This window comes from Nelusetta ayraudi, unplaced genomic scaffold (genome assembly GCF_046127955.1).
Source record: "Nelusetta ayraudi isolate G7.1 ecotype Tasmania unplaced genomic scaffold, CSIRO-AGI_Nayr_v1 ptg000004l, whole genome shotgun sequence".
In the NCBI taxonomy this organism is placed as follows: Eukaryota; Metazoa; Chordata; class Actinopteri; order Tetraodontiformes; family Monacanthidae; genus Nelusetta; species Nelusetta ayraudi.
The window spans coordinates 12,686,472-12,714,381 of NW_027466054.1; the positions used below are offsets into that span (position 1 = coordinate 12,686,472).

Sequence of the window (27,910 nt, forward strand, 5' to 3'; positions counted from 1 at the left end):
ATAATAATAATAATAATAATAATAATAAATGGCTTTATTCTACCAACAAAAACATTGATACAAGCAAAAATTCAAATAATAATGTAAAAAAAAAAGCAAATTAGCATTTTGAAATGGGAATAAAAATGGCCTGATAAATGAGAGCAACCAAATATGGATGATCCACACGCTGGTCATACCGTGACGTCATGACAAAAATATTCTTAGCACCCTGAATGTCTGGACGGGCCTCCGGTTCAACAGAGGACCATTGACTCACCAGTGAATTGAGATCTGCTTAGGAATTAAGACACACGAGTGGACAGCGGCTATAAACTAATTGCAACTATGAAGAGATATTTTGGAAAAACCCTGCATATAAATGCATGTCAACTCTGCATTAATACTGCATATAAATATCTTGGCCGTGAAACAAAACCATCTCTGAACAAAGTCTGTGTAAAGACACACTGATAGGCCGCCACCTTGGTGTGGTGGGGGTTTTTTTGGTCATGAGTCAGTTCCAAGTCAATTCCTGAAAACAGAAAACATTTGTATTACACAGAACAGAACTCGAGTTAGAAACATGTTCTAGAGAAGTTTGAGTCATCTTTTTCTTTTTGACAAACTTTTTAAAACTTTTTCTTTCTGGAATGCATGCACTCGTGTTCATATACATATAATTCTTTTTTTTTATGAAATGTATGTATATATAGTTATTGCCTGATTTCCTGATTCAACTCTGGAAGCCAAGGCAACAAAATTCCGTTGCCCAATATGGACTGCTATGTAATTTGGAAGTCTAAGCCTATCAAATCTGAATTCCCAAAGATCTCTATGAAGAAGAGCGAGCCAATCAGAAATCTCTTACGTTCATTTTTTCAACACTATTTATTTTTGAAAGAGCTATTTTCTTGATGGACTTTGGAAATAGCCAATGTATTTGTGACAACATTGGCAATATCATAAACCTCACAGAAAGCACATTCTCTGGAGACTTATGCGAGGTTCTTACCTTACTGAAAGACACAAAATAAACTGAAAACTTTCTTGTTCTTCTTAACCCAGTTGCTACAGTACAACCAAACAGCTGTTAAATTCAATTCGCGGTGCAATGGCTTACGGTATACTGGCATAATAATATTTCCTGAAATAGTGGAAATGGAAGCGTGAGCTAAAATACGCAGTGCTGGAAATTTACCCTCTCACAAAGGCAAGGGCCCTTTCTGACTTTACTGGTACCTGAGTGTGGATCTGAGAACAGCTGCCTCACTTTGGTTTCCTCTAAAACACTTGTTGAAGGCCCAACAAAGCAAGAAGGCTATAAACGGGAGCCTAAATAAGCTATTTTCTTGAGATCTGCAGATCTTTCTCGATAGTAAATCTCGCAATCACCATGCAGCCACTCCACTGGTGACGGCAATGAAAAACCAAGATCTGAAAATGGGTTAACATGGAACGTTTAACTTGACGGAAGCTATTGATTATATCTTAGATTTTTTGAAAACATCACCAACTGGACAAGTCACAACAGGCCAACGATGTCCACGAATGGAGACCCTCAACGCCTCATGTTGTCCTGTGCACAAGTTGATTCACAAACGCGTTCAAGGACGCTTCAAAAATAAAATTGATCCGTTTCATGAGCTGCTTGGATTAAGTGAGGCACAGCAACACCCTTCCTTTCTTTCCGTCCAGTTGCTTCAGTTTTCCAGACACAAGCTCCACCCACACCCACGTGTACACACACACACACACACACGGATGGGGTTCTGCACCATGTGTCCCGACTTCCTTCCTCTCTCTCCAAAAAAAAGAAAAAAAGAAACAGCCATGGTGCCACAACAACAGTCGCAGCACGCGGGAAATCAAACGCAGCTGCCTTTGGAAGCCCAGAAATAACTGAGAGCAGAGAGGAAAGAAAGCTTAAGATGTTCCTGATTCTTGACCTTCAGGAGCCAAGAAAGCACAAGTTCAGCCTCTGACCGAGCAGATGTGAAAGTTGTCTCGACAGCAAAGGGCCCTGAAAGATGTACGAGTCAGTGGAACATTTATCGCTGACTGCTATGTTTCTTAGTGCTGGATTCAATGCAATGTTCAATTCAATGCAATTCAACCAGACTTCAACAAGTCCAAAAAGTGACGCGTGCAGAAGGATGCATGGGCCTCTGCTAGAAGACAAACCTGTGTGTGTGTGTGTGTGTGTGTGTGTGTGTGTGTGTGTGTGTGTGTGTGTGTGTGTGTCAGACGCTTGGCACCAATGATTTTTTTTTCCTTTGCAAGCAGACGACGAACCTCCCCTATGTGTCCATATCGTCAATGTATTCGTGTTATTTACGTCTCACCACGAGTCAAACACTACACTCAAAAAAAATAAGGGGGGAAAAAAAAAACACCGTCGCTTTTCCGCGTCATGTCTTTCAGTGTACTTCTGCAGCGAGGGCGGAGCAGCAGCGTCAACAGGTGTGCAACTTCAGAAAGCGGATGAATTAAACCGGCATACGGACACGGAGTGTACGGGGTCATAATAATCATCAAATAAAACAAACTTACACAAACGCGTGGTAGATGAACGCCCAGGCTCTCGGTCTCTCCAGCACGTTGTACAGGTAGTTCTGGAGGCGCCGGTAGCGCACGTTCCTCCGGCCGCTCTGCGCGCTGTAGATGAGCGGCTTCCCCAGCAGGCTGAGCCGGGCTCCCTGCTTCCCGCCCAGACCCTCCGACCCGGTAGCACCTGCTGCTGCTGCTGCTGCTGCCGCCGAGGAGGAGGAGGTGGAGGTGGCGGAGGGCAGCAAGCCGTCGCCCGCGTTGTTGTTCATCATCATCATCCTCATCCTCCGCCCGGACTCCACATCTTTGGGGCCGTAGCCTTGGTCGCCGCCGCCGCGGTGGCCCGGGGACGTCCTCATCCAGAGCCCGGTGCCTCCCTCGTCTCCGCTGTGGTTCCTGGGCATGGCATCACCGAGGCGGGCATCGAGTGCGCCGAGTCTCTCTCTCTCTCTCTCTCTCTCTCTCTCTCTGTCTCTCTCTCTCTCTCTCTCTCTCTCTCTCTCTCCCACCGTGCGTGTTGTTCCTGCGGAGCCGGCAGCCGAACAACACATTCACACGTGTGAGTGAGGAGGCGCAGCAGAGGAGCGGGCGGAGCTGAGCTGAAGGGGAGAAGGAGGAGGTGGTGGAAGAGAGGAGGAGGTGAACCGGCCCTCACCGTCACTCTGACCGCCCTCACATCAGCCGCTTCACCCAGCAGCTGCTGCCAGTCGCTATGGCGCGTCCGAACACGCCTGTTGCGTTCTCAGTCTGAACCAGTAACTTGAGGAAACGATGCGCGTCCGGTTTGCGGCTCCAAGTTCCCCCCTTCAAAAATAAAAGAAAAGAAAAAAAACTGTATTATTATTATCATTATTATTATTATTATTATTATTATTAATAATAATAAAGGCCACGACTGTTTTTCTCTCCCCCCTCATCGGCGGCACTTTGGCTCTGTCGCCTGTTGAGTCAAAATGCGCGAGTCGCTCCACGTGCAAATTTTTTTTGCGTCTGCGGTGCCCGCGGCGCAACTTTCGTCTGTGTTACAGTTTAACAGTAAGATGCTTATCTCCGCGTGCGTGTCGCTTCAAAATAAAGTGCTCTCTGAACAACAGAAATACATGACCAACAGTCTCAATTACACTTCCACTCGAGACGCCAAATTACTGCAACGACAAGAAGAAGAAAAAAGAGAAGAAAAAAACTATCAGGTAACATGGATTTTGCAGAATTTTCCACGTGGTCGGATGGAAAAGAAACCACCGAGGGCGCCTCTTCAACATCTGCAGAAAACATTGAAGCCGAGCACTTCTGATCCCGACATCGGGTTTAGATAACCTTAAATGCATATATGGATTCGTCATTTTAAAAAACAAAAAAAAACTGCTTTGTAATATTGGAGTGAATTGCACAACCATTCAGAGACCTTTTTCCGTTTCACACCAGTTTTTATTTTAGAAGCTTGTGGCCAAGCGGCGCACATTTTCTCACTGCCGCAAAAACACACTGACCTAAATATACGATTATTTCCTCCGTGCGTTTTATAACCACCAAAGGTGAAAGAACAATGTCAACTGAGTGGATCTTCTGACAGGTTTCAAAGTTCTCACGCACGAGCAGCCGCAGGACAAACCCACAGACGTGCACCAGTTAGGAAATCGTCGAGTTGTGAATGTGCGGCTGACAGTTTTATCTTTCGCACTCGGCATCCTGTCACTAACACTTTGTTTCAGTTGACGAAAGGCCAAATGCGCATTCTCCGCGTTCAGGCTGAGCGGCTCCTTCCTCTCTTAGAGAAAAACTACGCCATCTACTGGCAGCCGCACAAACAGGCAGGCCGCGGCACACTGGTGATTCCTCCCTGCAGCTGCTGGATTTGGTTTGAGCTTATGATTAATGTGTGTGGTTTTTCATACTTCCATTCAAGTAAAACAATAACCATATATCAAGCTTGACAGCAATTATTGAGACTAGATCAAGAGTTACACAAATCAAAGAGCACCACTGAACACTGGAAGGCAGTGTACAACTGCGGGTTTGTTGTGTTCTTTTCTTTTCTTTTTTAAAACAATCTATCTTGTTTTGTTTAATCGTTTATGTCATTTAGGTTGTTTTTTTTCATTTTCTGTTTTTCATGCTAACTGCGCAGAGGACAGTGCACCTTTTCATTTTGTCATCTGTGCAATGACATTTAAGATTTCTCTGATGGATAAATGTGAACCTCGGTGGTCCAGCCCGCCAGTGTCTTGCTGAGCTCTGGACTTGCTGAGAGTTAGAACAGCTTCTGACATAGAGCCGCCACCAGGAAAACACTCGATACGGAAACCTAATCTAGCGTGTTCCCCACTCATTTCTGAACTATGCGTTCCTCTTTCTTAAGTCAACAATATGCTCCCCTGTTCGATCTTCTTGAGTGGCTCACATGTGTGAGTTCAGTCCTATAGCTAAAGTCCCAGAGAGTTTTTCTCTCTCTGTCTTAATGCTTTCTTGACAGTGCAAAGTAGATTTATAATCAGGGTCCAGTCGTGAACCTTTTCCAGTGCTTAACCAGACAAGTGAATGCAGTGAATCTTGCAGTGGATGTGGCTAAAATCACTGCAATGACCAGGTTCGTCTGTCAGCATATTTTTTGAACTCCTCAAGTGGCCTGTGTGATCAGGATCAAGAGTAATCCGAGACAAAATCTAGAAATATTTTGTTCAGTTAAATATGAGAAATAATTAAGGAAAACCAGAATACTTACAGGCCTTACCCAAATATTTTTTTACAACTCCCATATTATGCAAATTTGATTTCTTCATTTTGTGTGTTCTATTTAAGCAAAGCAGCCTCACACAATTGGTTACCAAAAAAAAGCTTCTTAGATCTCAAGGGAACAGCATATTTAGCTGTTTGCAGCCAGTTTTTTAATCTCACCCTTAAAAGTGTTTTATTGGCCCTTTCACATGTTTGGAAGGGGTCAAACCTGGCTGGATGCGTCAACTTACTCAGTTGAGAAAGATATTACAGGATTTTGAGTTGTGCATGTTGTACCATCCAATTTCTGAGAAACGGAGCAAGTTTAAAAAAAAAAAAAAAAAAAAAAAGTAAAAGATGGACTTTTCCTTGTGACAAAGGGTCAGAAAAAGAGAGGAAAGGATTAAAAAAAAAAAAATAGAGTAGTGCATTGAAACATGTCCGTTGATGTCCTGAGGCAGAACTCAGAGCTCATGTCCTCTTTCCCAACGTCTCGTGTTTGTTTACTTTTGCTCTATCTGCTCCTTTGAAGGGGTTATTAACGGGCCATATTTTAAAAGGAACCGCATCGTGTTTGTGTTCCACTTCCACGCGCGATATCCACCAATGCCTGACCTTTGACCTGATTAGATGGATTAATCCATTTCCTGGGAGCAGCGTGGAAACATCCTGACCCCCCCGGCCTGTGTGATGTACAGAGTCCCACTGTCCACCGCAGCAGCCAGGCTTCCAACGTGGAGGAGGAGGTCCCTCAGCCCCCGGTGCTGCGTGCAGAGGGCCCGGCTGGCACGGGGGGGCTGATGGGAGGGTCAACTCAGATTGGCTGCAGATGTTGTTTCGGGGGGCCCTCTGCTTGTTTAAGAGGAGGATGTGGAACATAAATCTCCTGAGCTCTTTCACTGCACTTTATCATATGTGAGGTCAGGCGCGAGGCCACGCCGGCGCAACTTCCTCTCCAGTGAGGCGCATTGTAGCTGCGGCAAAAAGGTGGAGCGTGGACGGTTATTTGCAAGACTGAGTTTTGCAAATAACCCCACCACCACCACCCTACCCCACCCCATGATTCGGACGGGAGCTGCGGGATTGCGATCCCAGGGGCAGCACTTGAGAGAGTCTTGAGAAAGCCTCACTCAGAATAATTAAAACTGGTCAATGAGACCTTGATGAGTCATGCAGAACCATGAATTCTGTCAGGAGGAAGCTAGGACAGAAATGGAGGGTGACTAGAAGAATAGAAACGGACTTTTATGTCATTTTGGAGCAGCACTGCTAGTTCAGGTTGTTTTGCAGTTAATGCGTGTTTATCCAGGGAAAAAACACATTGTAGGAAAAAAAAACATGCAAGACTTTCTTTAATAAAATGACATAGAAAAATGATTTTTTAGATTTTGTGTTTGCTTGGTTTTCCCTGCAAACAGTGAGCGGGAAAATTCTTAGTCTTCCACTACCTTTTTTTTTTTCTTTTTCTTTTTTACCTTGAGAGAATATTCTCACAGCACCCTTCTTCCCTGGTTTTTAACCCCCCACTAATATCTTGGATGTTTGTACCAGTAGTAAATGCATGCAGACTTTTCCCCCTGCAATTCAGGAAAGAAAATTTACACAAAGAGGCAAACTTGAAGTAAAACTGTCACTTGTCCTTCTGGCCCAGCTACTTTACGACTTGGGGAAAAAAGACTTTTAGGCCCATAAAATATAGTAAATGAGGTACAACATCTGAATCTTAGCTGAAATACTGAATCAAAGTGGAACTAAACAACAGCTTTTCCAATTACATTTATCCTGGGAACACAGGAAATTGGTACATTCATGACTTCACATAAAGCTGCACAACATGACAATGGAATGCTGAGTGTTAACTTTTACATTCTGTGCTGAAACCTTTCTCTAAATTTAGTTTGTGCCCTTAAACTTTCTTTTCACAGTTCAGCCAGACAGAAAATGCGATGAGGCCTTTTTACAGGACGAGGGAAAAAAATAACTTTCCCACAAACACGGCACCAAGATCCCATATTTGAAAAACATTTTGTGCTTTGACATTTTGACACTGTGTCAAAGGTAAACTACAGGCTTCTGAGAAAATGCAAAAAAAGAGAGAGAGACTGGATAGTGAGGGGAAAAAAGAGAATCAAAAGCACATTTCTTCCACACATTCTTTTTATTTGTAAATAATAAAAATGAACTCCTCTTTTTTTAAATATAAAACATACACGTCATTTGAGCCACATCTGTTATACAAACAAGAAATGTTGCAGTGAATGCTTTACTCTTTTCTAATTTTTTAAGTTGTTTCAGTGGAACACAGTTGTAAACAATCAGCGATTTATTTGTTTGTTTTTTTTTCTTAAATCCCGTTAATACTGATAGAGAAAGAAAAAATAAACAACAAAACAAAATAAAGAAAAAATCCTCAAAAAAAAAAAAAATATATATAACCAGCTTCACCGAACAACGAAAAGAAAAGTCAACTCCTCTGAAGTGGGACTGGGCATGGCTGGGGTAACACACTGGGTTTGAAGCGCACACAACATGACTCCAGATGATGACTTGTTACAGTGAAACACCTGTCGACCTTTAAGCAGAGCCACTCAGTGACCCGAGTCCTTTGTGCCGTCCCGTCGCCTGGTCTCTATCGGCAGATAAAAACGCTCCTTGCATTCACGATTTGACCTCTTGGTGAGTATCAACAGGCCCAGTGAAAACCTACTTCAGTCTGCTGCCTATTTACAGTCCGCGACTCCGTGTGTGTGCGTGTGTGTGTGTCTGCGTTTTTTGTTGTTTTTGTTTTTTTTTTACTCTTTAGACATCTGAAGTCATCAAGTTAAAACATGATTCATATTTCCAGAGACATACGTGGATCCGATTTGTAGGCATTAACCTATCTCAGCCCCCTCGGAGGTATACGATGATTTGGAGTAACAGTAAGAGGGGCTTTGAGGTCTGCTCAGTACGACTGTACAGTACAGTACATCTTCCAGAGGGTCGACGAAAGACATCAGTGTAATCTTGGGATTGAGTTTGAGAGACATTCAGCACCGAACTGAGGGACGTGGAACAGACTGCAAAGTTGAGTCCACAATGTCTTTTGCGCTATGGGAATGGCTTCGGTTTCTTGGTTGTATCTCTTTAATATTCAAGTACGAGCAAACTGTACAACTGCATGCAACATACAAGCGGCCCTACAGTATGTGGAACTAACACACGTATCTAGCTCAGTTTCTCTTTTTTTTCTGTATCTGTTTCGTCGTACAAAAAAGAAAAAAATAATAATTTCCAAAAAAAACAAAACAAAAAAACAAACATATGTGCATGCAGCTTGGAACGAGTTCCGAAGTCATGCTGGGCCCCTTCGCCTGGTGGGAGGGGCCTGTAGGCCCAACAGAGGATGAAGCACTGGTGGGTGTCGAGGTCCCGACGGGTCGGCCTGGTTGGCTACGTTTCACATTCACAGAGACGCACAAAGAAGTTCGTCCTTTCTGTTTGCTTGGAAATAAAACTGAATGAGACCACTGATGGGTTTGTCTCTTTATCTTTTTTCTATAGAATGACACTCTATTTTCCAAAAAGTTAGACTTTTTGCTTGTAAAAAATAAAAATCAAGCTCTTGTGCTTGTGTTTGAATTTGCAAAGAATGTAAACCAAGGGCTGTTTTTTTTTCTTTTTTTTTTGGGGGGGGGTGCCCTCTTTAAAAATGTGGAAAGTGTTGGCTGTCCTATGTTGTGTTTGTGAACCAAAGAATATTTTCGTCTTTTTCTAAAGATGTTTTTTAGACAGTGATATTTCATCAAAGTGACATAAATCTTTATTTATTGGTCAGCCTCCGATGAGGCCTAATATACATCTATACAGAGACAACTGGACGCTCGCCAGCGGTGGAACAAGGAAAACAAAGCTTCACGCTAAATCTCACCGTAGTGTAAAAATCTAAAGTTGTGTCAGCATCGTCGTCGTCGCCAGCCCCGCACCCCGCATAACACTTGCAGACATTTAATAGTTTATATGTCTTTTTTTAAAATCTATTGTGTTTTATTTTTTTTTCTCTCCATGCACACATCAGACTGACAACATTACCATGTTTTTTTAAGCACTGCAAAAACATTTTGTGCCACAAATGACGAAAAAGGGAAAAAAAAGGAAAAACGAAGAAGCAAACAGGCTGAAACAGTGTGGCCTCAGAGCAGCCATGGTAAACATGTCAAAAAAGAGGATTTTTATGTTTGTTTGTTTGTTTTGAGAGCGGAGGACCGATAATGTTTCTGCAAGGTCGAGGCACCAGAAGAAGGCCCTGTGATTCCAGACTAGAGTGCCCACCCGTGAGCACCAGCAGTCTGTGAGGGTTCTATTGGAGGCCACTACAGAGAGCAATGCGCCCCCTGCAGGTGTGGAGGGTGACTACCTCTGTCGAGAGTCCTTACATTCCAATGCTTGGGTACAATTCGTCGCTATCACTGATTCCAGTTAAAAATGCCGACCCTGCTTCGAACGGTTTCTGACAATTTGTTTTCTTTTTCTGTCTCTCTTGCCTCGAGAGTCGCTGCTCGTTGTCTGCCGGCTGCCCTGCATGTTCAGCATACATAGACGTTTAAAAAACAAACAAAAAAACAAAAAACAAAACAAAACATGAGATTTTTCTTGGAATGGACACCAGACACTGAAAAAAAGACGTGGCGTTTCCCCCTAAGAACAGACAAAATGAACCGCGACAGAAGTGATTGTCAGATCTCAAAGCTTTCTCCTTGTGTCTGTGTCTGATTGTTGTTCTTCTAACATCTCCGTCATTGTTGTCTACCTGTCTTACAGTACGTTTTCGTGGGCTCCTTACTTGTCGAGTGTTGTTGGTCCACTAGGATCGGACCCCGGGGGGTCCTGAGGAACTGTCAAGGGACGACTGAGAAGCCCGCCGCGTTATGGAGGCGAGCGTCGGGTCCACAAGAGAGGAGGGGGGAAACAACTTGTACCAGCCAATCACTGTGCTTGATAAGTCCAGTTCCTCCAATAGGATTTGTGCAACTCCCATGAAGCTTTTATGGTCCATTCGGCCGTAGTCCCCCCACACAATCACCTGAAGAAAAAATAAAATCACCTAAAGTCACACTGAAGAGCAGCATGTGTCCTCACAGTGATTCTGTGAGAATCTGAAGAAAATTAAAGAGTTTCCTTGGCAAGAATGGGGAAATATATCTTGGCCTCACCTGTAAGACTTTACCCTGTGGGCTCTCCTCGAATAGCAGTGCTTGCTGGTAGAGCGGGTCAAGTGTTTTTCGTGCAATCTTGGTTTTCTTTTTGGCTACGTATGCTCCATTATTCAGCAGGTAGACCTTGACATATGGAGCTGGGGGCAGAAGCAAAACAATAAAAAAGCCATTAGTGAGAGCGGCAGAGCCCGACCACTGCAATCTAAATCTTCTCAGACTACTCTAAGACTTCTCAGCCGAGTACTTCTCTACGGGACGGACTGACTCGGGCAAGTCTGTGGCCACAGTGTTTTTTCCCTGTATCTTGATTTGTTGTTATATTAAAATAAAAAAAGAGACTTTTTGGTTCTCACCGGGGAGGGATTTGGAGCCCGGTTTTTGTACAAGTCCTCGGGCTCTGATGACTTCGACCTCCAGCTGGCCCTTTTTCTCCATCATACCAATCTGAATGTCACCTATTTGACAGAGAGAAGACCACAGGTGGTTTGGATGAATTCTGAGGATGAATTCAAATTCAAAGTTATATTTACACATGAGAGGAGAAAAAGAAAAAAGTGATCTCTGTTCTAGACAAGGGAAATTAAAACATTAGACTGTAGAAGAGTGGAATTGAAAGCTCACCAATGGCGGGAGTGGCCAGTGTTTGTCTTCCAACTAACTGAGCTGGTCCCAGTCCATCCAGGAAGTCACTGAACTGACTGCTGGCTCCCAGGTTTACTCCCGGGAAGATCAAGCTAAAGAGAAACGCAATCAAATGTGGTGAGGAGAACCTTGTCTGAAACATCTTGCGGGATCTCTGACACTTTGCGGCTCCCGCAACCTTTCAGTTTTTCTGCTGGGCCCTAATTCACTCATGCCAGGCTTTGTGTTCTACCACAACAGCGTCATGCTGTCATTATGTTGCAATCTGTTTACCGTCAGTCACCTGACGCCAACAAGCAGAGATGATATCATACGCCCTGATAATCCCCCACCCCCAAAACATGTAGTTGCAAATTGAAATCATAATTAATGGCCCTTTAGTTTGCTGTCATGACAGTCCATTTCAAGCTACAGTATCCTGAACAGCGTACAACCCTGTCCTTTATCAATCTCACCGACAAAAACAACAGCAATAACACTGCAGCGTTAACAAAAAGAAGCAGGTGTAAGTGTCGGGCAGACAACAGGAGGTGGGAGGAGGAAGTTGAAAAAAAACTTGGTGAAGTATGTGGTTTCTGGTTTACTGACTTCCCCTCGGAGTTGTAGCTGTTCATGCTGCCGTTGTTGGACTCTCGGCTGGGCTGTCGGCTCATGTTCCTGTTCAGCTCCACGGCCATGCCGGTCTCCGTGCTCCTTTGGATCGGTGCACCCTTCTCCTTCTTACTCTTCCCTTCTGAATTAGAAAGACAGACGGAAGACAGAAAGAGGTTTTCTGGCCAGCCATTAAGCGGTGACCTAGAAATGCTAAAGAGTGCTGATTCATTTTAGAAGTAACAGACGCATGATGGACGAGGCAAGTTTTGTCTACAAGCTGACTGAAAACCAAAGTTGGAACAGACAACACCTTGTTTCTGATTCAAAAGGAAAAATAATCATATGGGGATGCAGGCTGAGAGAGTTGAGGCTAAACATCAGCAGTTTTCACATGAAATTACAAATAACTTTAGCCTGCATTAAGACTTGAATAAAAGAAAAAAGAAAAAACACATCAGCAATAAAAGAACAAAGTGCCATTTTGCATGTCCTGTTTTGTTTTCCCTACGGATAACCCAACTGAGTTGACAAACACCACAATAGCTAGAAAATCTGAATAGACCTGCAGATCAATTTTTTTCTAAACGTGTCCATTACAGAGAAGTCTGCGTCTGACTCGGAACAATGATCAATTGACAACTAACTCGTGAAATAGTTTATGAAAAAAAAGAAAGAAAAAAAAAGAAAAGAAATACTAAATAAACAAATACATAAAACAACCATCATACATCTTATCTATGCAAAGAATGGAAAAAGTTTTACATTCAACCCCTGAGAACCTGTCATGAAAGCTTTTCACAAGCGCCCTCTTTTAGTCTAAGATTAAAGTGAGTCTCTCTTACCTGCCGTCACTCTCATCTGTCACCAACAGGAAAGACTTTCCAAATGAAAGCTGCACTGTCTTGACCTCCTCTCTGTCTGCAGCAGAGAGGGCGGGAGAGCCCCTGGCACAATATTTTCTAATAGTTTTCATATATTTTTATGTCCACTACAAAAGAGCGAGGGAGGTGGGGGGGGTGTTGGGCTCACATCATAGAGCTTGCCGCCCTGTGGTGAAACTTAATGCAGGTCTGAGTGCAGCCAGACGGAGCTCAGGGGCTCTCGGCCACTTCTCTTCTGTTAGTCTTTTTAAAGAGCACCTGCGGGGGTCAGACGTCTGTCCTCAACAAAACTCTTTTGGATTTTTGTGTGTCAGTCCAGGACCTTTGTTTCAACATGGAACACAGTCTTACTTTTAGCCAGAACTGGGGCACATTCTACATCTGCGCATAGCAGTTGGATTGCAAACATCCCAACTCTGAAATCTCTCTTCATCCATCTTGCCAACCTGCATAGCATTCTGACCCAGTCTTGGTAATACAGAACCAATCAGATTCCTGATGAAAACAGGTAGTGACCCCACCAAACTGAAGAAGACCAAGAGGAAAAAACAATGCCACGTGTGCCTTAAACTGGCCCCAGTATCAAACAATGCTTTGTTAAACCGACTTGAATTGATGATGCAACCAAAGTCCAAACTGACCGGGGCCGCTGATCTGGGACGTGCTGCGGCTGCGGCGGTTGCCGACGATGGCCACGACCCGCGCGCTGAGGCTGGAGCGCCGCTTCTTGCTGCCGCCGCCCACCGTACCGAGCGCCGTGTCCGATTGGCTGCCGTCGTTGCGCTCCTGGTTGTAGATGTCGCCGCTCATGCTGGAGCTCTTGAGCATGCTGCGGCCCACCGATCGCAGCTGCCGACTGGGGACGGAAAGAGGAGACACTGAGTGGCGCAGAGACACCTCAGACGGACGGGGGTTGATGCAGTGACTTCCTGTATACTCTACCTGTATACCTGTACAGTTTATGGAGTTGGTTATGAGCAACAAAAGGTGGACAAAGAGTGATGGGTTGCAGTGGAGTTTCACAGTTTGTGTACCAAGCATTGATTTTTAATTCAGCAGTGTTTCAATCAAACTTGACATCCGAAAATTCAACTAAGAAAAACGATTGATAAATTAAATACTACGATCGAATAAAATTTATATTTTTCAATTTGGTAGATTTTTCTGTCTTTTCGGATAATTATTGACTAAAAAGTGATTCATCAAAATCATCAGTCCAGAGTTGACAAGTCAAATCATGTTCTTAAGGTTAATCTTCTCAGTCGTGCCATGAGGCCAGGACAGAAGCTGCAGAGTGCTCGACGCTGCCTCCTGGGGGTTCGGAGGAGCCACCGCCTGTCCAACCCCTCAGAGGTGGTTATCGTGCTGCAGGAGATCCCAGCCACGCTGCTCCCATCACCCAGTGTCCCCTCCACTCCCAACGGGCCTCTGACTGCCCCAGGCCAGTGGCCCGGTGGAGCCAGAGACTGACCCGGAATGGGGAGGGTGTTTTGGGGCCTCTCTGCTGCACCGTGTAGGGGTGCAAAGGAGGAGTGCGTGGCGGAGTGAGAGGATGCGAGGGGGAAGTCCGGGTCTGGAGGATGGATGGGGTTCTGGTAGTCACAGCACAGGAAGCATGCAAGGAGGGATCTGAGGCATGTGGAGGGGAGTGCACAAACATAAACACACATACATACACAACACGGGCCAAAAACAACAAACATGCTCAGTGAAGAATGTCTATGAACTGAAATAGAAATTTAAGTTGTTTTCAAGGTATCATATTTGGCAAAATCCACGTTGCTTCACCTCAGTCTTCTCACATTTGTATCCCTAACCTGTCAACAAACTTCAAGGAAAGTTTTTATCATTTCCTGTTTTTGCGTAGTTCACTTGTGTGTGCTAATACACACAACATCTGCCCTCAGTGATGTCACTGGTAAAAAAAAAAAATACAGTGGCCTCCACGACAAAACAATGGAAGGATTAAGTGAAGTAATTTTGAAATGTGTTATTGTTTCAATGATGGTGTGCGCACAAGGAGATTCCATACACCTGAATTAAAAAAAATGAAAAGAAAAAGCAAAACAATACCCTCCCAGCGATTACAGCTGGATGACTTGATATTGATTACAGGGATATCAAACATTCCGAGCAGGAGGAAAGGCTGAATCTCCTCTCTTCCTCCTGCTTTGCATCATCAGACCAGCCAGGAGAAGATCTGACCATATCCAGAGAATGCAAGTATTTGCATTGCGCTATGATGGAAAACTGATATAAGGCATGATGTCCTGATGTATGACCAGATTACTAACCCATTAGCCTGTTTATATTTTCTAAACCCCTGTCTGTCCACTGTTAGTAAAAGGTCCACAGGCTGTCTTCTGCTCATTTCACACTAGAATCTGAAGCTGTAAACATCCTTCAGACTCACTTAGTGGCAGAGGTGAACAAGCCATGCTTTAATGCCCAATATCAACAAATTAGACTATGGTTATTGTCCATATATGTTAGATGTATTGAATACTCCTTTTTGGAAATGTTGGACCAATAAAATCATTGTCCTGAAAACTTGCATTTGCCATTATAAGTGTGGAAAGTGTGTCAAAGAAGGTAAGGCTGAGCTTCTTTAAAGCTGCGTGGATTGATCGGCAGCGAGGCCATAGACTCCAGGCCACGCCCCCTCCCTCCCTCCCCTCCCCCCAGACCTCAATACATTAGCTGGCTAATAAGCTGCACTACATCACCAGCTTGCCTGCTGAGGACCACTGGGATGAGGTCATTTGTCATTGTCAGCTTGCTGCTACTGGTCAGCCGCAGATGTGTGTGTGTGTGTGTGTGTGTGTGTGTGTGTGTGTGTGTGTGTGTGTGTGTGTGGTGGTGGTGGTGGGGGTGGGGGGGTTCAAAGAAAACATCAAGCTTTCAAGCTTTTCGCAGCTTTCTGTTCATAAGGCCTGGAAATCCATTAATTTACCATCATGGACCTTAATATCAAGTTTGAACAGCTTGTCATGAAGACCTCATTAAAACTGAGTTCACCTTCGTACTACTACGTTAACCTTTAATGCCTGCGTTGGGGAACATTTAGCGGCGTACAGGGCAGGTAACGTCATGTTTTGGGTCACTGGAAATGTGGCAAAACACACAGGCACACATAGTAATCAACTTCCTGCTGACCTCCCCTTTGGAGGCAGCAAGGTAAAGAAAACTGAAGCCCACCTCCCAAGATCAATATGAAATCCAGTCTAACTGGAGCTATTAAAAAAGTTCCAGCGTGTGCCGTTTTCTAGGACCCGCAGGGGATTCTGGGATTTCTCTCTAGCGATTCCATAACTGGCAGTGTGGGAAGAAAAACGGATGGTCTGCTGTCATCCGTAACTGCGCCATTTGGGGATCCATCGATCTTTACCTGGACTCCCTGGAGTCTCCGGTCACTGTGTGTCTCCTGCGCTTCAGCTCCTGCGAGAAACGTCTCTTTCCTGCCGCCCTCCTCCTTTCCTCCTCTCCGTTCATCCCCCATGAGATCCTTCTGTCCTTCTTCTCCTCGTCTAATGACTTGGATCTGATTGAGGTGCGTTTATATCCCCCCATTTTTACATATTTGTATGTGTTTGTGTGTGTGTGTGTGTGTGTGTGTGTGTGTGTGTGTGTGTGTGTGTGTGTGTGTGTGTGCGCAGGAACAGGGCAAATTGAGCATGCAGAGACGCAGAGATGTGCAACGGTTGCCATGCAGAAACAAAAAAAAAAAACAAAGAAAAGAAAGACAGACACACAAAGATTAGCATGCATGCAAACATACTGACAATCACGGCTGGACAGACGGCCAATGAGGACTGACCTGAGTCTTCCCCCGGGTCTTTCTGATTGGATTGACATGTAGCTGGTGCTACTAAGGCGAGAGGCACTGCTGGCGCGGGAGAGGGCCGAGATATTGCTCCCCTCGCTGTCCGAGGATCTGGCCGACATGTTGTCGCTGCTATGCCTCTGCCCTGCGTACATCTGCGTGGCGAGGACGTGAGGAGCAACGTTTTAAAAAAGAAAAACACGTGAGAAGGTGTTGCAGCAGATGGCGAGGGAAGGCCGAGCAGGGGTTCTCACCTCCCGCTTGGTCTTGAGGTCCGTCTGTGGGTCGTGGGAGGCTGAAGGCCGGCAGGAATGTATTTTAATCGGCAGCGGTCGGTTGCGCTCGTCCGCTGCGAGCACTGAGAGAGAAGAGGTGAAGCAAAGGAGGGTAAAAGATGGGCAGAAAAAACTAAAACAAATGGGTAATAAACAATGAAAAAAATTTGATTATTTGGGCTTGCAGGATCTGGTTTCTGACACAAGGGGGTGCTTGGGCTCATTAAGTGCTCTTATAACAATGTGTAAGAGGGTATGACTGTAAATGAAGTTATTAACTCTGGCAGACAGCCACGTTGGATGAACCAAGATTAAGACCACTCACAGATGGTTTAATTTTAGTCTTTAAATGTATTTTTTGTGTGCCACCTTTTGTCTGGTAATCATATCAAGAGCTTCCGCCAGTTCTATCCAACACCTTCTTAACAAAAAAAAACAAATTAAAGAGGGAGTGGGAAGATCTTTTTCTTCTTCACCAAATAACTTCTATTGTTTTTGTGCCGGAATGTCATTGTGATTCATTCATTCCTTTGTGTCCTGTCCTGGCTGTCGGACACACTGAGGGGACTTCACGGCCCTCGTCTGCTCCCTCTCGCCTTTGGCACAACATCACTTATTAACACAACCTTTCCTTGCAACTCACCTTGCTCAATGCTGCTGCTCTTTGCAGGAAGCTGAGGCAGCTGTCTGCCCCTGCGACCTGTGGAGGGAGTGCCTGTGGGGGAGGGGCTGCCGTGGGGGTGTCCCCTGGAGGACGGAGAGGCGGGAAACAACGTTAGCGTTCAGGTAGAGTAGAGTGAAACAGGTTCACAAGACACAACATCGCTAGCGCAGCATCAGGGGGTCAGAGGTCACACTGTGAAAGACTGGAGGTCAAGGGTGGAGGAGAAGCCGAGGCGTGTTTGCACAAACATCTCACTCCTGTTCACACTATCCGCTACTGTACTGTGTCCCTTCTCGACACGTGACGGACTCCACTTGTGCAAACGGTACGACAACACTGACGGGGGAGCAGACAGGAAGTGAGCACACAGGAGGGGCAGGAGTGACGCTTGACAGCGGCATGCACCTGTCGAGCCGAAGAGAGTTGGAACACAACCCGACCGGACCACTTTGGCCAAAGGGCCTGAGGGGGCCCCTACTGCCCCTCAGGATAGAGGTGGGCTGGATTCGGCTGCCGTCAGCAAACAAGAAGAAATACTCATTCAAATTAGATCAGAGAACAACATTTACACGCATCTTTGGGTTTTGTAGATAATTCATTTTCTGCTGCAAACTTAATTATTGGAAAAATGTTTGGTTGTTGTTCTCGAGATTGGAATACAAAATAGCATGGTCACAGGTTCTAATAACTGTATTAATTTAAACTGTAGTTCAATATTTTTTAGAGAATATAGCAGATCGCTGTTCTGCTTCCAACTCAACTTCTTCAAGGTTTCATCATTCTACCCATTTGCACAACGTTCCACAACACAGCTACTTATTTGCATAAAAGTCAGACTCTCCACCAAATTCCCCCGAAAACACCTTTGATCGGTGTCGCCACATTCTCAGTTGCAGAAGCAGCTTGGCTTGGTGATGATGCCATCATCAAATTTGTAAAGTAGGTTGACAATACCTATTAAATGCAAAGGCAATTGGCTACATATGTTCAGATGTGTCAAATATTTTGCTCTGTAGATCCATATTTTTTACTAATTCCTTCATAAAAGTTCAACACACACACAATGCAAAATAAAGCAAACTGTAATTTTTACAGTCAGTCTTTTCAAAGATTTTGACCTCAATTTTTATATGGCCCACTTCTGATATTAGGATAAATTTCAAGATGTCAAATTGTATAATTAAAAGACTGAGTTCTGTGTCGCTAAGTCAGCACTGTCTAGTCTGGCCGCTGACACGGGAGACATATCAGTTCCCTCTGTGACATTGCAAAAGGCCTGTATCCAGATCAATGTGTTACATTTCACATTCATATCTTCCCCTCACAGGTTTGGAGGCACGTTTGGGTTAACCACCCTTTCAGGATTTGAAAAGAAAAGGATGTGAACGAAAACGCAAAAAGGGAGACAGAGATGAGAGACAGGGACAGTGAGTGAGTTGACAGCGTGACGGTGGATGGATGGTCTCACCTGTCGCCCTCCAGGCTTTTCTGGCTGCCTCTCTTACAGTTTGCACTTGAGGGATTGCTACACTGCCTGTTTCAGCAGCCGCAGACAGAGGGAGAGAAACAAAACACAACACGGAGAAGGATGACGGCGCAGTGACAAAACTCAACGCAGACTGACGTGCTGGATTGATGCAAAAGGCCCACAAGCTGAAGTTTTGCTTTGCTTTGGTTTTTTGTGGCTTGTGAAAGCAGTGCAGTGGAGAATTTGTGCATCTTCCCACCAGGAATAACAACTTTAAAGGCAGAGAGGCGGCACTCAGCAGGGAGAGCAGGTGCGGCAGAATGAAAGGTGCGGGGGATTTTCTCAGCTCCGGGACACAAATATTTATAGGAGGAAAGGAAAGTAAAAATGAAAAGAAAAGTGCGACTGCGGGATCTGTGCCGCGCTATCGTTTGGAGAGGACAGCAGAGGAAGCAGCAAGATGGGCTTCAGAGGGAAGAGCAGGTAGACAGACGGGCCTGGTGTACCTGTCCTCCTCAGGGGCCACAAGTTCTACTAAGATCCTGGGGCTGGGGCTGGGACTGGGGCTGGGTTTGGGGGGGGTCTTGCGGGGGAAAATGATGGAGCACCTAAAGGGTTGGAGGAGGATAATTCCAAAGTGAGTGCACCGGTGGTTGTAGGAACAGTCGAGGGTCGGAAACCGTGAATTGTCTTTCAACCTCAGGGTTACTTGAAGCTATGCTGGAGGATGGGTGATAACAACCAGTGTTTTTCCTCTGGAAAAATCCCTGGTGCTCTTTTACTGAGACAAGCAAGAGCCTGTGAGAGCCTTACATGAGGAAATCTTTAGCTCAGACCCTAATTTATGGTATATTCCTGCGTGTACAATGCTAAGCTAACTAGCTAACGGCTAGAGCAGTGTGCCTTAAAAAATAAAACTGTGAAGGTTAGTGTGCAATGGTGACTCCATCTTATGAATGAAAGAGACGTGTGACATGAGCAGGGGTAAAAAGATGCAGTGCAAAAATGCTGGATATGAAAAAAAATAAAAGCTACTGTGAAGAAGAGTGACGTTTTTTTTTCTGTTTTGATCAAAAACAGTCATCTCATTTTTTATTTATATGTTATTAATTTATTTATGATACCTGTCTCTGTCGTAGGAGTGGAAACTGGTGTCCGGCCTCAGACACGTGGTGCTGGCGCTCCTTACCCTGTCCAACGATGGCTGTAGGTCACTGCGCCGCCACAGCGTGGCAGCAGAGAGAGCAGGAGCGGGGAGGATGGAGGAGAGAAGGGGAGAGGAGTGTCAGGGAGGAAGTAATGAAGGAGGCGAGACAAAAAGAGAGAGAGGGGTGATGAGAAAGAGGTAGGCAAAGGAAGAGAGGAACAGTGTGCAGATGAAGAGTTGGAGAGAACAGAGAAGAAGAAATCAGGAACATGTTACAGCGTCAGAGTCGCCCGTTTTTCTCAGGGTCAAAACACTGGAGACCACATGGATGAAGGGAAGGGTCACTGTGTGTGTGTGTGTGTGCGTGTGTGTGTGTGTGTGTGTGTGTGTGTGTGTGTGTGTGTGTGTGTGTGTGTGTGTGTGTGTGTGTGTTCAGGTCAACAGATGGTTGGCTGCACGACGTAGCATGACACTGCAACATTTATGGCCAGATGAAAACAGGGACTTAGGGAGTCGAGCGCGTTTGTTTTATTCGCTGCCAGTAATCCTCTGCGTTATATCGTCGGAAGGGTGAGAAGACTGGAAGGGTTGGTGTTGGGGCGGGATCCGGGTTTGGGCTGGATGGGGGTGCAAGGGCGGACTGGGCTGTGTGTTCTTACCTAACGGCGACCTCGTCAGTGAACCTGAGCACGCGGTGGGTGAGGATGCTACGGGGCATGGTGCCCGCCCTGTCTGGCCGCCGGGGTGGCCTGCTCTTTAGGCATGCGGGGAGGGTGGAGCTAGGGGGTGGAGTTGCCAGTGGCCCCGCCCATGAGCGTGTGAAAACCAAAAAAAATGGCGCCGGCATGCACCGGGAGGCAAAGAAAAAACAAATAAAAGGAAAGAAACACATGCAAGAGGCAGATTTAAGCAGATGTTAAAAAAAATATGAAAACACGCAAGACACATGAATGGCAGGAGAGAACAAAAGGGAAGCGACACGCAAGTGGGAATCTGGTTTCCTGTCCCGACTTTTTGTGCGTGAAAATTTTCAGTTACTGGTCAACAAAAGACCGGGCGGCCTCCAATATATAGAGTATGTTCGATCTATGTATTTATACAACTCAGTGGAGGAAAACACAAGGTGAAGCCTGTTTTCCGTCTGCGGCCTCGGAGTGAGGAACCCATTACGTAAGGGTTCCTCTCTTCCTTCTCCATGCACACACATACTGTATACAGTGGCGGGAGATTACACGTAATGCCGATTGCGTAACACACATCTACAGATCTAAAGCCATCCGGGCGGCACGTGGCGAGGAAACCAAGCAGGGCTTAATCTATAAATTGTATAGGAGAAAAACCAGGAAAGGGATTAGAGGAGAGAAATGGAGGAAATGTCGGCCACAGAAAGCCAGCGTGCGTCCGGAGTACGTGCGGGTGGTGCGTTACACCAAACATGACAGATGATGATGGGTCTGCGGTGTTTTACAGCAGGGTGGAGGAGGGCCGGAATTCAAATGGAAGTGTATTAATGTGATAGAACAGTCTGACACAAATGAGGTTTAGCAACAGAAAAAAAATGAAGGAAAGCACTGTTTTTTAAAAAAATATATGTTTTAGCACATTTACAGCAAATTAAATATTATTTATACCCTGGAGAGCTTTTTCAACCAGTTGCAGTCATCACTGTGTGATGCGATGCCTGAAATTTGTGTCCATGATTTCATCTTTTGATTGAGGAAAAATAATTAAGTTTAAATAATCAAATTAAATCCTCTCTTCATAAAGTGACTTGCCATTTTTTAGTTGATATTAAAAATAAAGGGCAAAAGCCACACTGGCAGCAGTGTGACGATATGAATAAGTACCATGCCTCTTGAGCTAAATGCTAATTTTGACACTGACAATAGCCTTAACTTAAGGCAAAAGACAGGCAAAAAAGGTAAATACAATGTAAAAATGTAGTCCAGTTTATCATCTAGTGCTCTTCACAATCTACACAGTCTAGAACAAACTACCCAGCAGCCAGAGAATTAGCCTCAAAATCACTTTCAAAATACTTCAGCTACGGATGAGATGAGGATTGCACCACAGTAAGCAAGGAGGAAATGCAACACAATACATTTGTCCCAAATCACATACTTCTACACTCAAATATAGTATTCTAAGCGCTACAACACAAACGGTGTGTTTGCGCTGAAAAATGCAAAATGATGGTAACAACAAACGGCATATTAGAGATGTAGCAGGTGAGGCATAATGATGTTAGCTTGCTAGCTAATGCAAAGATCTGCTGGCTAGCTAAATTACTCCTTGCTGCAGTAGCACATTACACGATGTGTGTTCTGTCTTCACCACTTACTTCTTTACCTCTTACTACTGATGACTGCAAAATGGCACTAGACCACCACATTAAAATGTTGTACCGCATTTAAGTCTGCCAAATAGCATAGCATAGTATAAAAATAACCAAGAAAGTATGTGATTTGGAGAATAGCCGGAGCATTTTGTTTTGCAAAGGCAGCACCATGAGCAAGCAAACTGTCACAAACAGTCACAGGAATGAGAAGCAGCACGGCGCACTGGGGGGACGCTCAGGGTTAAAGGGTCACCAGCACAACTGAGTGATCCACCAACTCCGCGGATGAGTGTGGGAAAGCTGGGCCGGCACATAGAGGGGGGAAAGCATCGCTGTCCTTCACACTCAGTGCTTACCTGTAAATGTCTTTATGGATACCATTTACTAACAGGGGCATTTTGGGGGGAAGCGTGTGGCTGCTGTGTCTACCTAAGCCCCTGGTTGTACGAGTGGACACGTGAAGCAAGACCAGAGAAAGAAAGATGGATGACAAAAAAAAAAAAGACACAGCTGCTCTGAGTGAACACTCCATCGCACAAAAGGAAAAAAAAAACTATCAGTCAAAAGACCTTTACTACAGGTCACAACAGGCTCCACAATGATCAGAGTGTGTTTCGAGACACAGTGTAGCGATGGGCAGCGGTCAGAACATGAATTTAGGCACATTCTTTGGGCTAATCCTCATTTTGCTACTTTTAACTTCATGCAATCACAGCATTTGGAAAGCGAGTGTATCTGAAAGCCAACTACAGTTCATTCGAGATTAAAAAAAAGAAAAAAGAACATTAAGCGTTAAAATGGAGTTGTTAAAACATAGTGAAGATGAAAATGTCATCAACGGATTTCATTAAGAAAGGAAAAAAAAGTTTGTTTGTTTGTTTGGTGTCATTATTTTCATCATCATTATTGTTTCCTATTTTTACCTGTTTGTGTGCAGGCACTCAGCACTCCCGCCCCGGATAGACCTGTGCATCTCCAGGACCTCACTGTCAGTGCCATGACGATGGATGAACAAATGTCAAACAACCCGAGAAAACACAACAGAGGAGGATGGCAACTCAGACAAGGCAAAGAAAATTTATGAGTGAGATTTAAAAAAAACCAAGAAGTCAAAGTCTTGAGAATTCAAAGTCTGCATTCAGAATGATGCAAGACAGCATAAGGTGCTCATTTACATGTTAGTCGTATTAGTCAGTATTAGTTTGGCAATAAAATAGTTCACACTGGTTCGCCAAGACATATATAACGGCAAAACATATTTTAAAGAATAAATCCTTTGGCGTAACTAATTTCTAATGAAATCTAACTCTGATTATTCCTGGGTCTTGAATTTATTGTTTCTTAATAATGTAGCATTATTTAATGTATTGATGTATATAGACACTTGTAAAATAAGAGAATGTACGTCCTTCGCCTCCCTGATGCCCCCTACAGGTGAGAGCTGCAGGTTACCTGTCCTCAGAGTACTCGTAGTCCGAATCCCCAGAGCGCTGGTGCTCCAAGCGGGCGTCATGGTAACGGGAGGGGGAGGGGGAGTGACGGCGGTTCTGGTGGATCTCATCCAGGCTCCTGATACAAATGAGAGATGTGCCACGTTAATGGCCGTTTCGAGCGCGATATAAATCTCAGCCCGTGAATTGTGCTCCAGGTAGGGTCTGACAGAACACAATCATTTTTAATATTTTTGATATTTGAAACTGATGCGACACAGTGGTGTAGTGGTGTAGTGTAGTAGTGTAGTGGTCAGCGCTGCCGCCTAAGGTCATGAGTTCGATTCCGGGCCTGGGACCTTTCTGTGTGGAGTTTGCAAGTTCTCCCTGTGTCTGCATGGGTTCTCTCCGGGTTCTCCGGCTTCCTCCCAAAATCCAAAAACATGCATGTGAGGTCAATTGGAAACTATGTAGCCCTGCGATGAACTGCCGACTTGTCCAGAGTGTCACCCTGCCTTCGCCCTATGACAGCTGGGATAGGCTCCAGCAGACCCCCGTGACCCTGAGCTTGGGAAGAAGCTGGTATGGAAACTGATGTGTATTTGAAAAAGGACATAAAAAAAACTCCTTAAAAATTAAATTAAATCAAATTAAATTCAGGAGTCTGGGAGGCATAATTGTGTCACTGGTCCGTAATCTGCGTAGAAATGAAAATAATGTAAATTGAATTACATTTATAAAGAGGCTAGGGTCACAGCAAGAAGGCTGATCCCTGGACCTCAGGCCTTTCTGTGTGGGATGCTTGCATGTTATGTGTGTCTCACCGGGTTCTCAAAGCATGAGTGATATCACTCAGATACATTTCATTGAGGCTTTAAACAGAAGGCTAAAATTTACAGAATATTGGAATATTGGAATCGGATTAAAGAAAAAAAGAAACTAATGAAAACAACCAAAAATCCGTCATTTTGTTTTAATATTATAGAATTTTACCACACTGACACCGAGTGTGTGCCGCTGACCTTTGCATGGGCACGTGCGCGGGCCTGGACCGGGCCCTGCAGGAGTCTTCTCTGTGAGGAGACACTGAACGAGAGCGGTGCTGGACGGGACGCTGCTGCTCCGGCACAGCCAGAGTGCTGCCACGCTCCCTCTCCCTGGAGTTACGCTCTGCATCTACACACACGCACACAAACACAAATTCAGTATGTATACACACACGCGTGCACAGGCCTGAAAAGCAGACACACACAAACATGTTTCCAGTTGTGTGCACGGTGCTACCGACTACTGATGCCGACCGTTGTAGAACATCACTGCGCAATGTTTTACAGGCTAATGACCAGCTAGCGCACTGGCTAGCTGGTCATGTCAGCTGTTCCCAGGAGCCGACTGTTTCTGCAGTGTCACGTCTGAGATCGGTCTCAGACTCCAGCATCATCTCGCCAGATGATCAGTCAGTGCTTCTGCAACTAAAAGGTCTAGAAATGCGTCGACACTGACAACAAAGACTACACTACAGCACCCACGAGAGCCCGACAGCCTTGTCACGTGTAGATGGACATTTAGAAGCCAAAGACATGGAATCGACTAGAACAATGATGGAGAAGATGTCGATTTTTTTTTTTTATTATTATTAATTGCACGTGAATTTCTGTGTAAAGGTGGAGCAGAATTCAGTTTTTTTTGCGTAAAAAACAAAACAAAACAAAACAGATGGTAAAGAATTTAATTAATCATTCACCCTTTACAGGATGTACCTTAGCACATGTTTAAAGTGTGAAAATGTTTGTGTTCGCATTGGAGTAGAATGTTACACCTATCAAATGACTGCAACGTGGGAGCAGGCATTGTGCCAATTTGTCAAACTGCAGGACAGAAACAGTCACAGAAAAGCAGTCGTAGTGGGAAAAAAAACAAAGAAAAAAGTGTTAAAAATAACACTGATTTAGCTGAACATGTTTTCTTGTCCTTTCGGCAAAGTAAGCAACATCTGTCCAGAATTCAAAGCAGCTGTGAATGGTTCTTCTACTATATAAATTGTTACTTCCAAAATCATTGACTTGTAACAAAGACACTGGTACAGTGACACTGACACAGCGCACCCTGCTGGCCTTGTACAGTGCTATAAAACTCTGCCTGGTTGACTTGGCAAAGCCTAATCCTCAACTCTTGCCATGACAAGCAAGCTCAGAAAGACCACAGAAGATGTTGGGGGAGGAGAGACAGAGAGGAAGAGTATGTAGCAAAGGTGTGGCAAGGTGGTGCAGGCAAATAAGATTATCCAGTTGTCCACCAGGTCAGCAGGGGGCGACGTGTCAGCGACAGGGGTGTCGTTCGGCTGGTTACAAGTCAGTGAAAAAAAAAGATTCTGAAACTGCCATTTTTAAGGTAGGAAAACAATGTTGCGTTGTCTTAAGCATGCAGGAAACTCAGTGAGAAGGCAGTGAACCAGTGCAGCTCTACAGTCTAACATGCACTCGGTGCATCAGTGTTTCTACAGCCCAGCAGAGGAGGACAGGCGGGTCTCCGAAGGCCTCGGTGCACGAGACAGTTCTGAGACAGCCAGGAGGCTGCGCGACAGGATGTGCTTGCGAATCTCATTGTGTTGCATCGGTGCCAACACGAGGAAGATTAATTTCTTCGAGATTTGTAAAAGTGAGGAGAGAGAACAGTCCTTCCTCCAGTGCTGAGCGGACTAAGACCAGGAGACATGCCCCCCACCCACCTTTAGTCACTACCAACAAACCATCATCAAACTCTGTATCAATGATGCGATGGGACCCTGCACACACACGCACACACACACACACACACACACACACACACACACACACACACACACACACACGCACACGCACACGCACACGCACACACACACACACACACACACACACACAGAGGACAGGGTAAGGTTGACATGTCCTGTTGTCAGACACAAAGGACAGGTTTTCTTACACACTGAGAGTTCATAAAGGAGGGATTAAGTCGCACTAGCACAAAATGCACACAGGTTAGCATCTGGCAACACGGGGCAATGCTGTTTGATGCAAAAACATACTCTGTAGCTTCTTGCTGGGGCTCTCTCCGTGCACGTGTCTGCGCGGGAGGTACGGGGACGGCTGGGGAAGAGGTATGGAGGAGGAGTCGTGGGTCTGCAGTTTGTACCAATGAGACATGTCGTCCAGCAGGGCCGTCTCCAGCTCGATCAAGATCTGGGCGAGGGTGAGGTCAAAAATGAGTTGGGTTGGGATCTCCTGAGGATCTGCTGCTCTAAATAAACATCCATGTGCTCTGACTATATGAATTAGCATTTGGATCTGCATGGCGAGAAGTTCATCTTCTTTTGAGTCTTGAGAAATAAAACCAGGAGCTAGTACCTATTAATTAATATTCACTTAATGTATTTGAGCAAAAGGTGAGGCCTGGATGATTTAGCAGCGGTCCAATGGCCATGCTGGATTCCCCACCTCTCCCAGGAATTCACTCTCCTCCTCTTGGACTCTGGGCTGATCCCACACTGTGATCTCGAGCATGCGTTCCCTGAAGTCCCGTCGGTGAACGTGGGAGTAGATGAAGGTTTGGTTCCACTTAGGCTCGGCGCTCTTCTTGACTGTCTTAGTCCGCCGTTTACTTTTATCACTGCAACAAAGATAACAACACACAGAACCAAGTTAATAGAGGTTCCGGTGGGATTCCTAAAGAATGTTAACAGTTCCATAAGACAGAAATTGAATGTTCAAGGTTGAGTTGGCGCCTCCCTGATCTGTCAGGATTTTGGCTTTTTTGTTGCTGGGCGCCCCAGTACGAACACGATTATCCTCCACCAAAGTATAATTGTTGCGTATGAATGTCCATAAGAGCTAATGTTTCTGGAATCCCCCTGTGGAATCATCGCTATCAATGGCAGACGTGCAGTTTCAGTATCTGTGGTCATGTAAAATTGTTAAAGACTTGTTAATCTTCATGATTTTGGTAAAGATTTAAAAATCTGAAAAAATAAATGGGAATATATTGTATATATAATCATAAAAGGGAATGTCATTTGAAATGTTTCCCGATCCAGACCATAAGACCATAATCATCAACAAGAAACAAGACTGCCCTTCCTGCCTTCTCCCTTATAGAAAGATTCATCAAAGTCCATGCCTGTTTAGGTGCAAAAACAAACACCAGCGCAGACATAACCTTCCTCTCCCAGATAATAGA

General features: G+C 44.9%; 2 protein-coding genes across 4 annotated transcripts in view; both read right to left on the reverse strand.

The window, feature by feature from the left end:
- kcnq5b (potassium voltage-gated channel, KQT-like subfamily, member 5b) overlaps positions 1-3,290 on the reverse strand; it is a 90,066-nt gene extending 86,776 nt beyond the window's left edge. For all 3 annotated transcript variants that reach the window (XM_076035487.1, XM_076035469.1, XM_076035477.1), the window contains exon 1: positions 2,533-3,290. In XM_076035487.1, coding sequence (XP_075891602.1) covers positions 2,533-3,080 — 548 coding nt within the window. In that variant the 5' untranslated portion in view covers positions 3,081-3,290. The remainder of the gene's footprint in view (positions 1-2,532) is intronic.
- Positions 3,291-7,383: 4,093 nt separating this feature from the next.
- Positions 7,384-27,910, reverse strand: part of rims1b (regulating synaptic membrane exocytosis 1b) — a 56,886-nt gene continuing 36,359 nt past the window's right edge. The window contains exons 12-31 of the mRNA XM_076035511.1: positions 27,172-27,343; positions 26,763-26,916; positions 24,724-24,877; positions 23,724-23,840; positions 23,195-23,257; positions 20,593-20,712; positions 19,911-20,000; positions 19,293-19,394; positions 18,787-18,852; positions 17,724-17,828; positions 17,298-17,401; positions 16,634-16,737; positions 16,374-16,534; positions 15,945-16,097; positions 13,198-13,412; positions 11,670-11,814; positions 11,061-11,173; positions 10,793-10,894; positions 10,437-10,576; positions 7,384-10,306 (exon numbers count right to left, since the gene is read on the reverse strand). Coding sequence (XP_075891626.1) covers positions 10,088-10,306; positions 10,437-10,576; positions 10,793-10,894; positions 11,061-11,173; positions 11,670-11,814; positions 13,198-13,412; positions 15,945-16,097; positions 16,374-16,534; positions 16,634-16,737; positions 17,298-17,401; positions 17,724-17,828; positions 18,787-18,852; positions 19,293-19,394; positions 19,911-20,000; positions 20,593-20,712; positions 23,195-23,257; positions 23,724-23,840; positions 24,724-24,877; positions 26,763-26,916; positions 27,172-27,343 — 2,599 coding nt within the window. The 3' untranslated portion in view covers positions 7,384-10,087. The remainder of the gene's footprint in view (positions 10,307-10,436; positions 10,577-10,792; positions 10,895-11,060; positions 11,174-11,669; positions 11,815-13,197; positions 13,413-15,944; positions 16,098-16,373; positions 16,535-16,633; positions 16,738-17,297; positions 17,402-17,723; positions 17,829-18,786; positions 18,853-19,292; positions 19,395-19,910; positions 20,001-20,592; positions 20,713-23,194; positions 23,258-23,723; positions 23,841-24,723; positions 24,878-26,762; positions 26,917-27,171; positions 27,344-27,910) is intronic.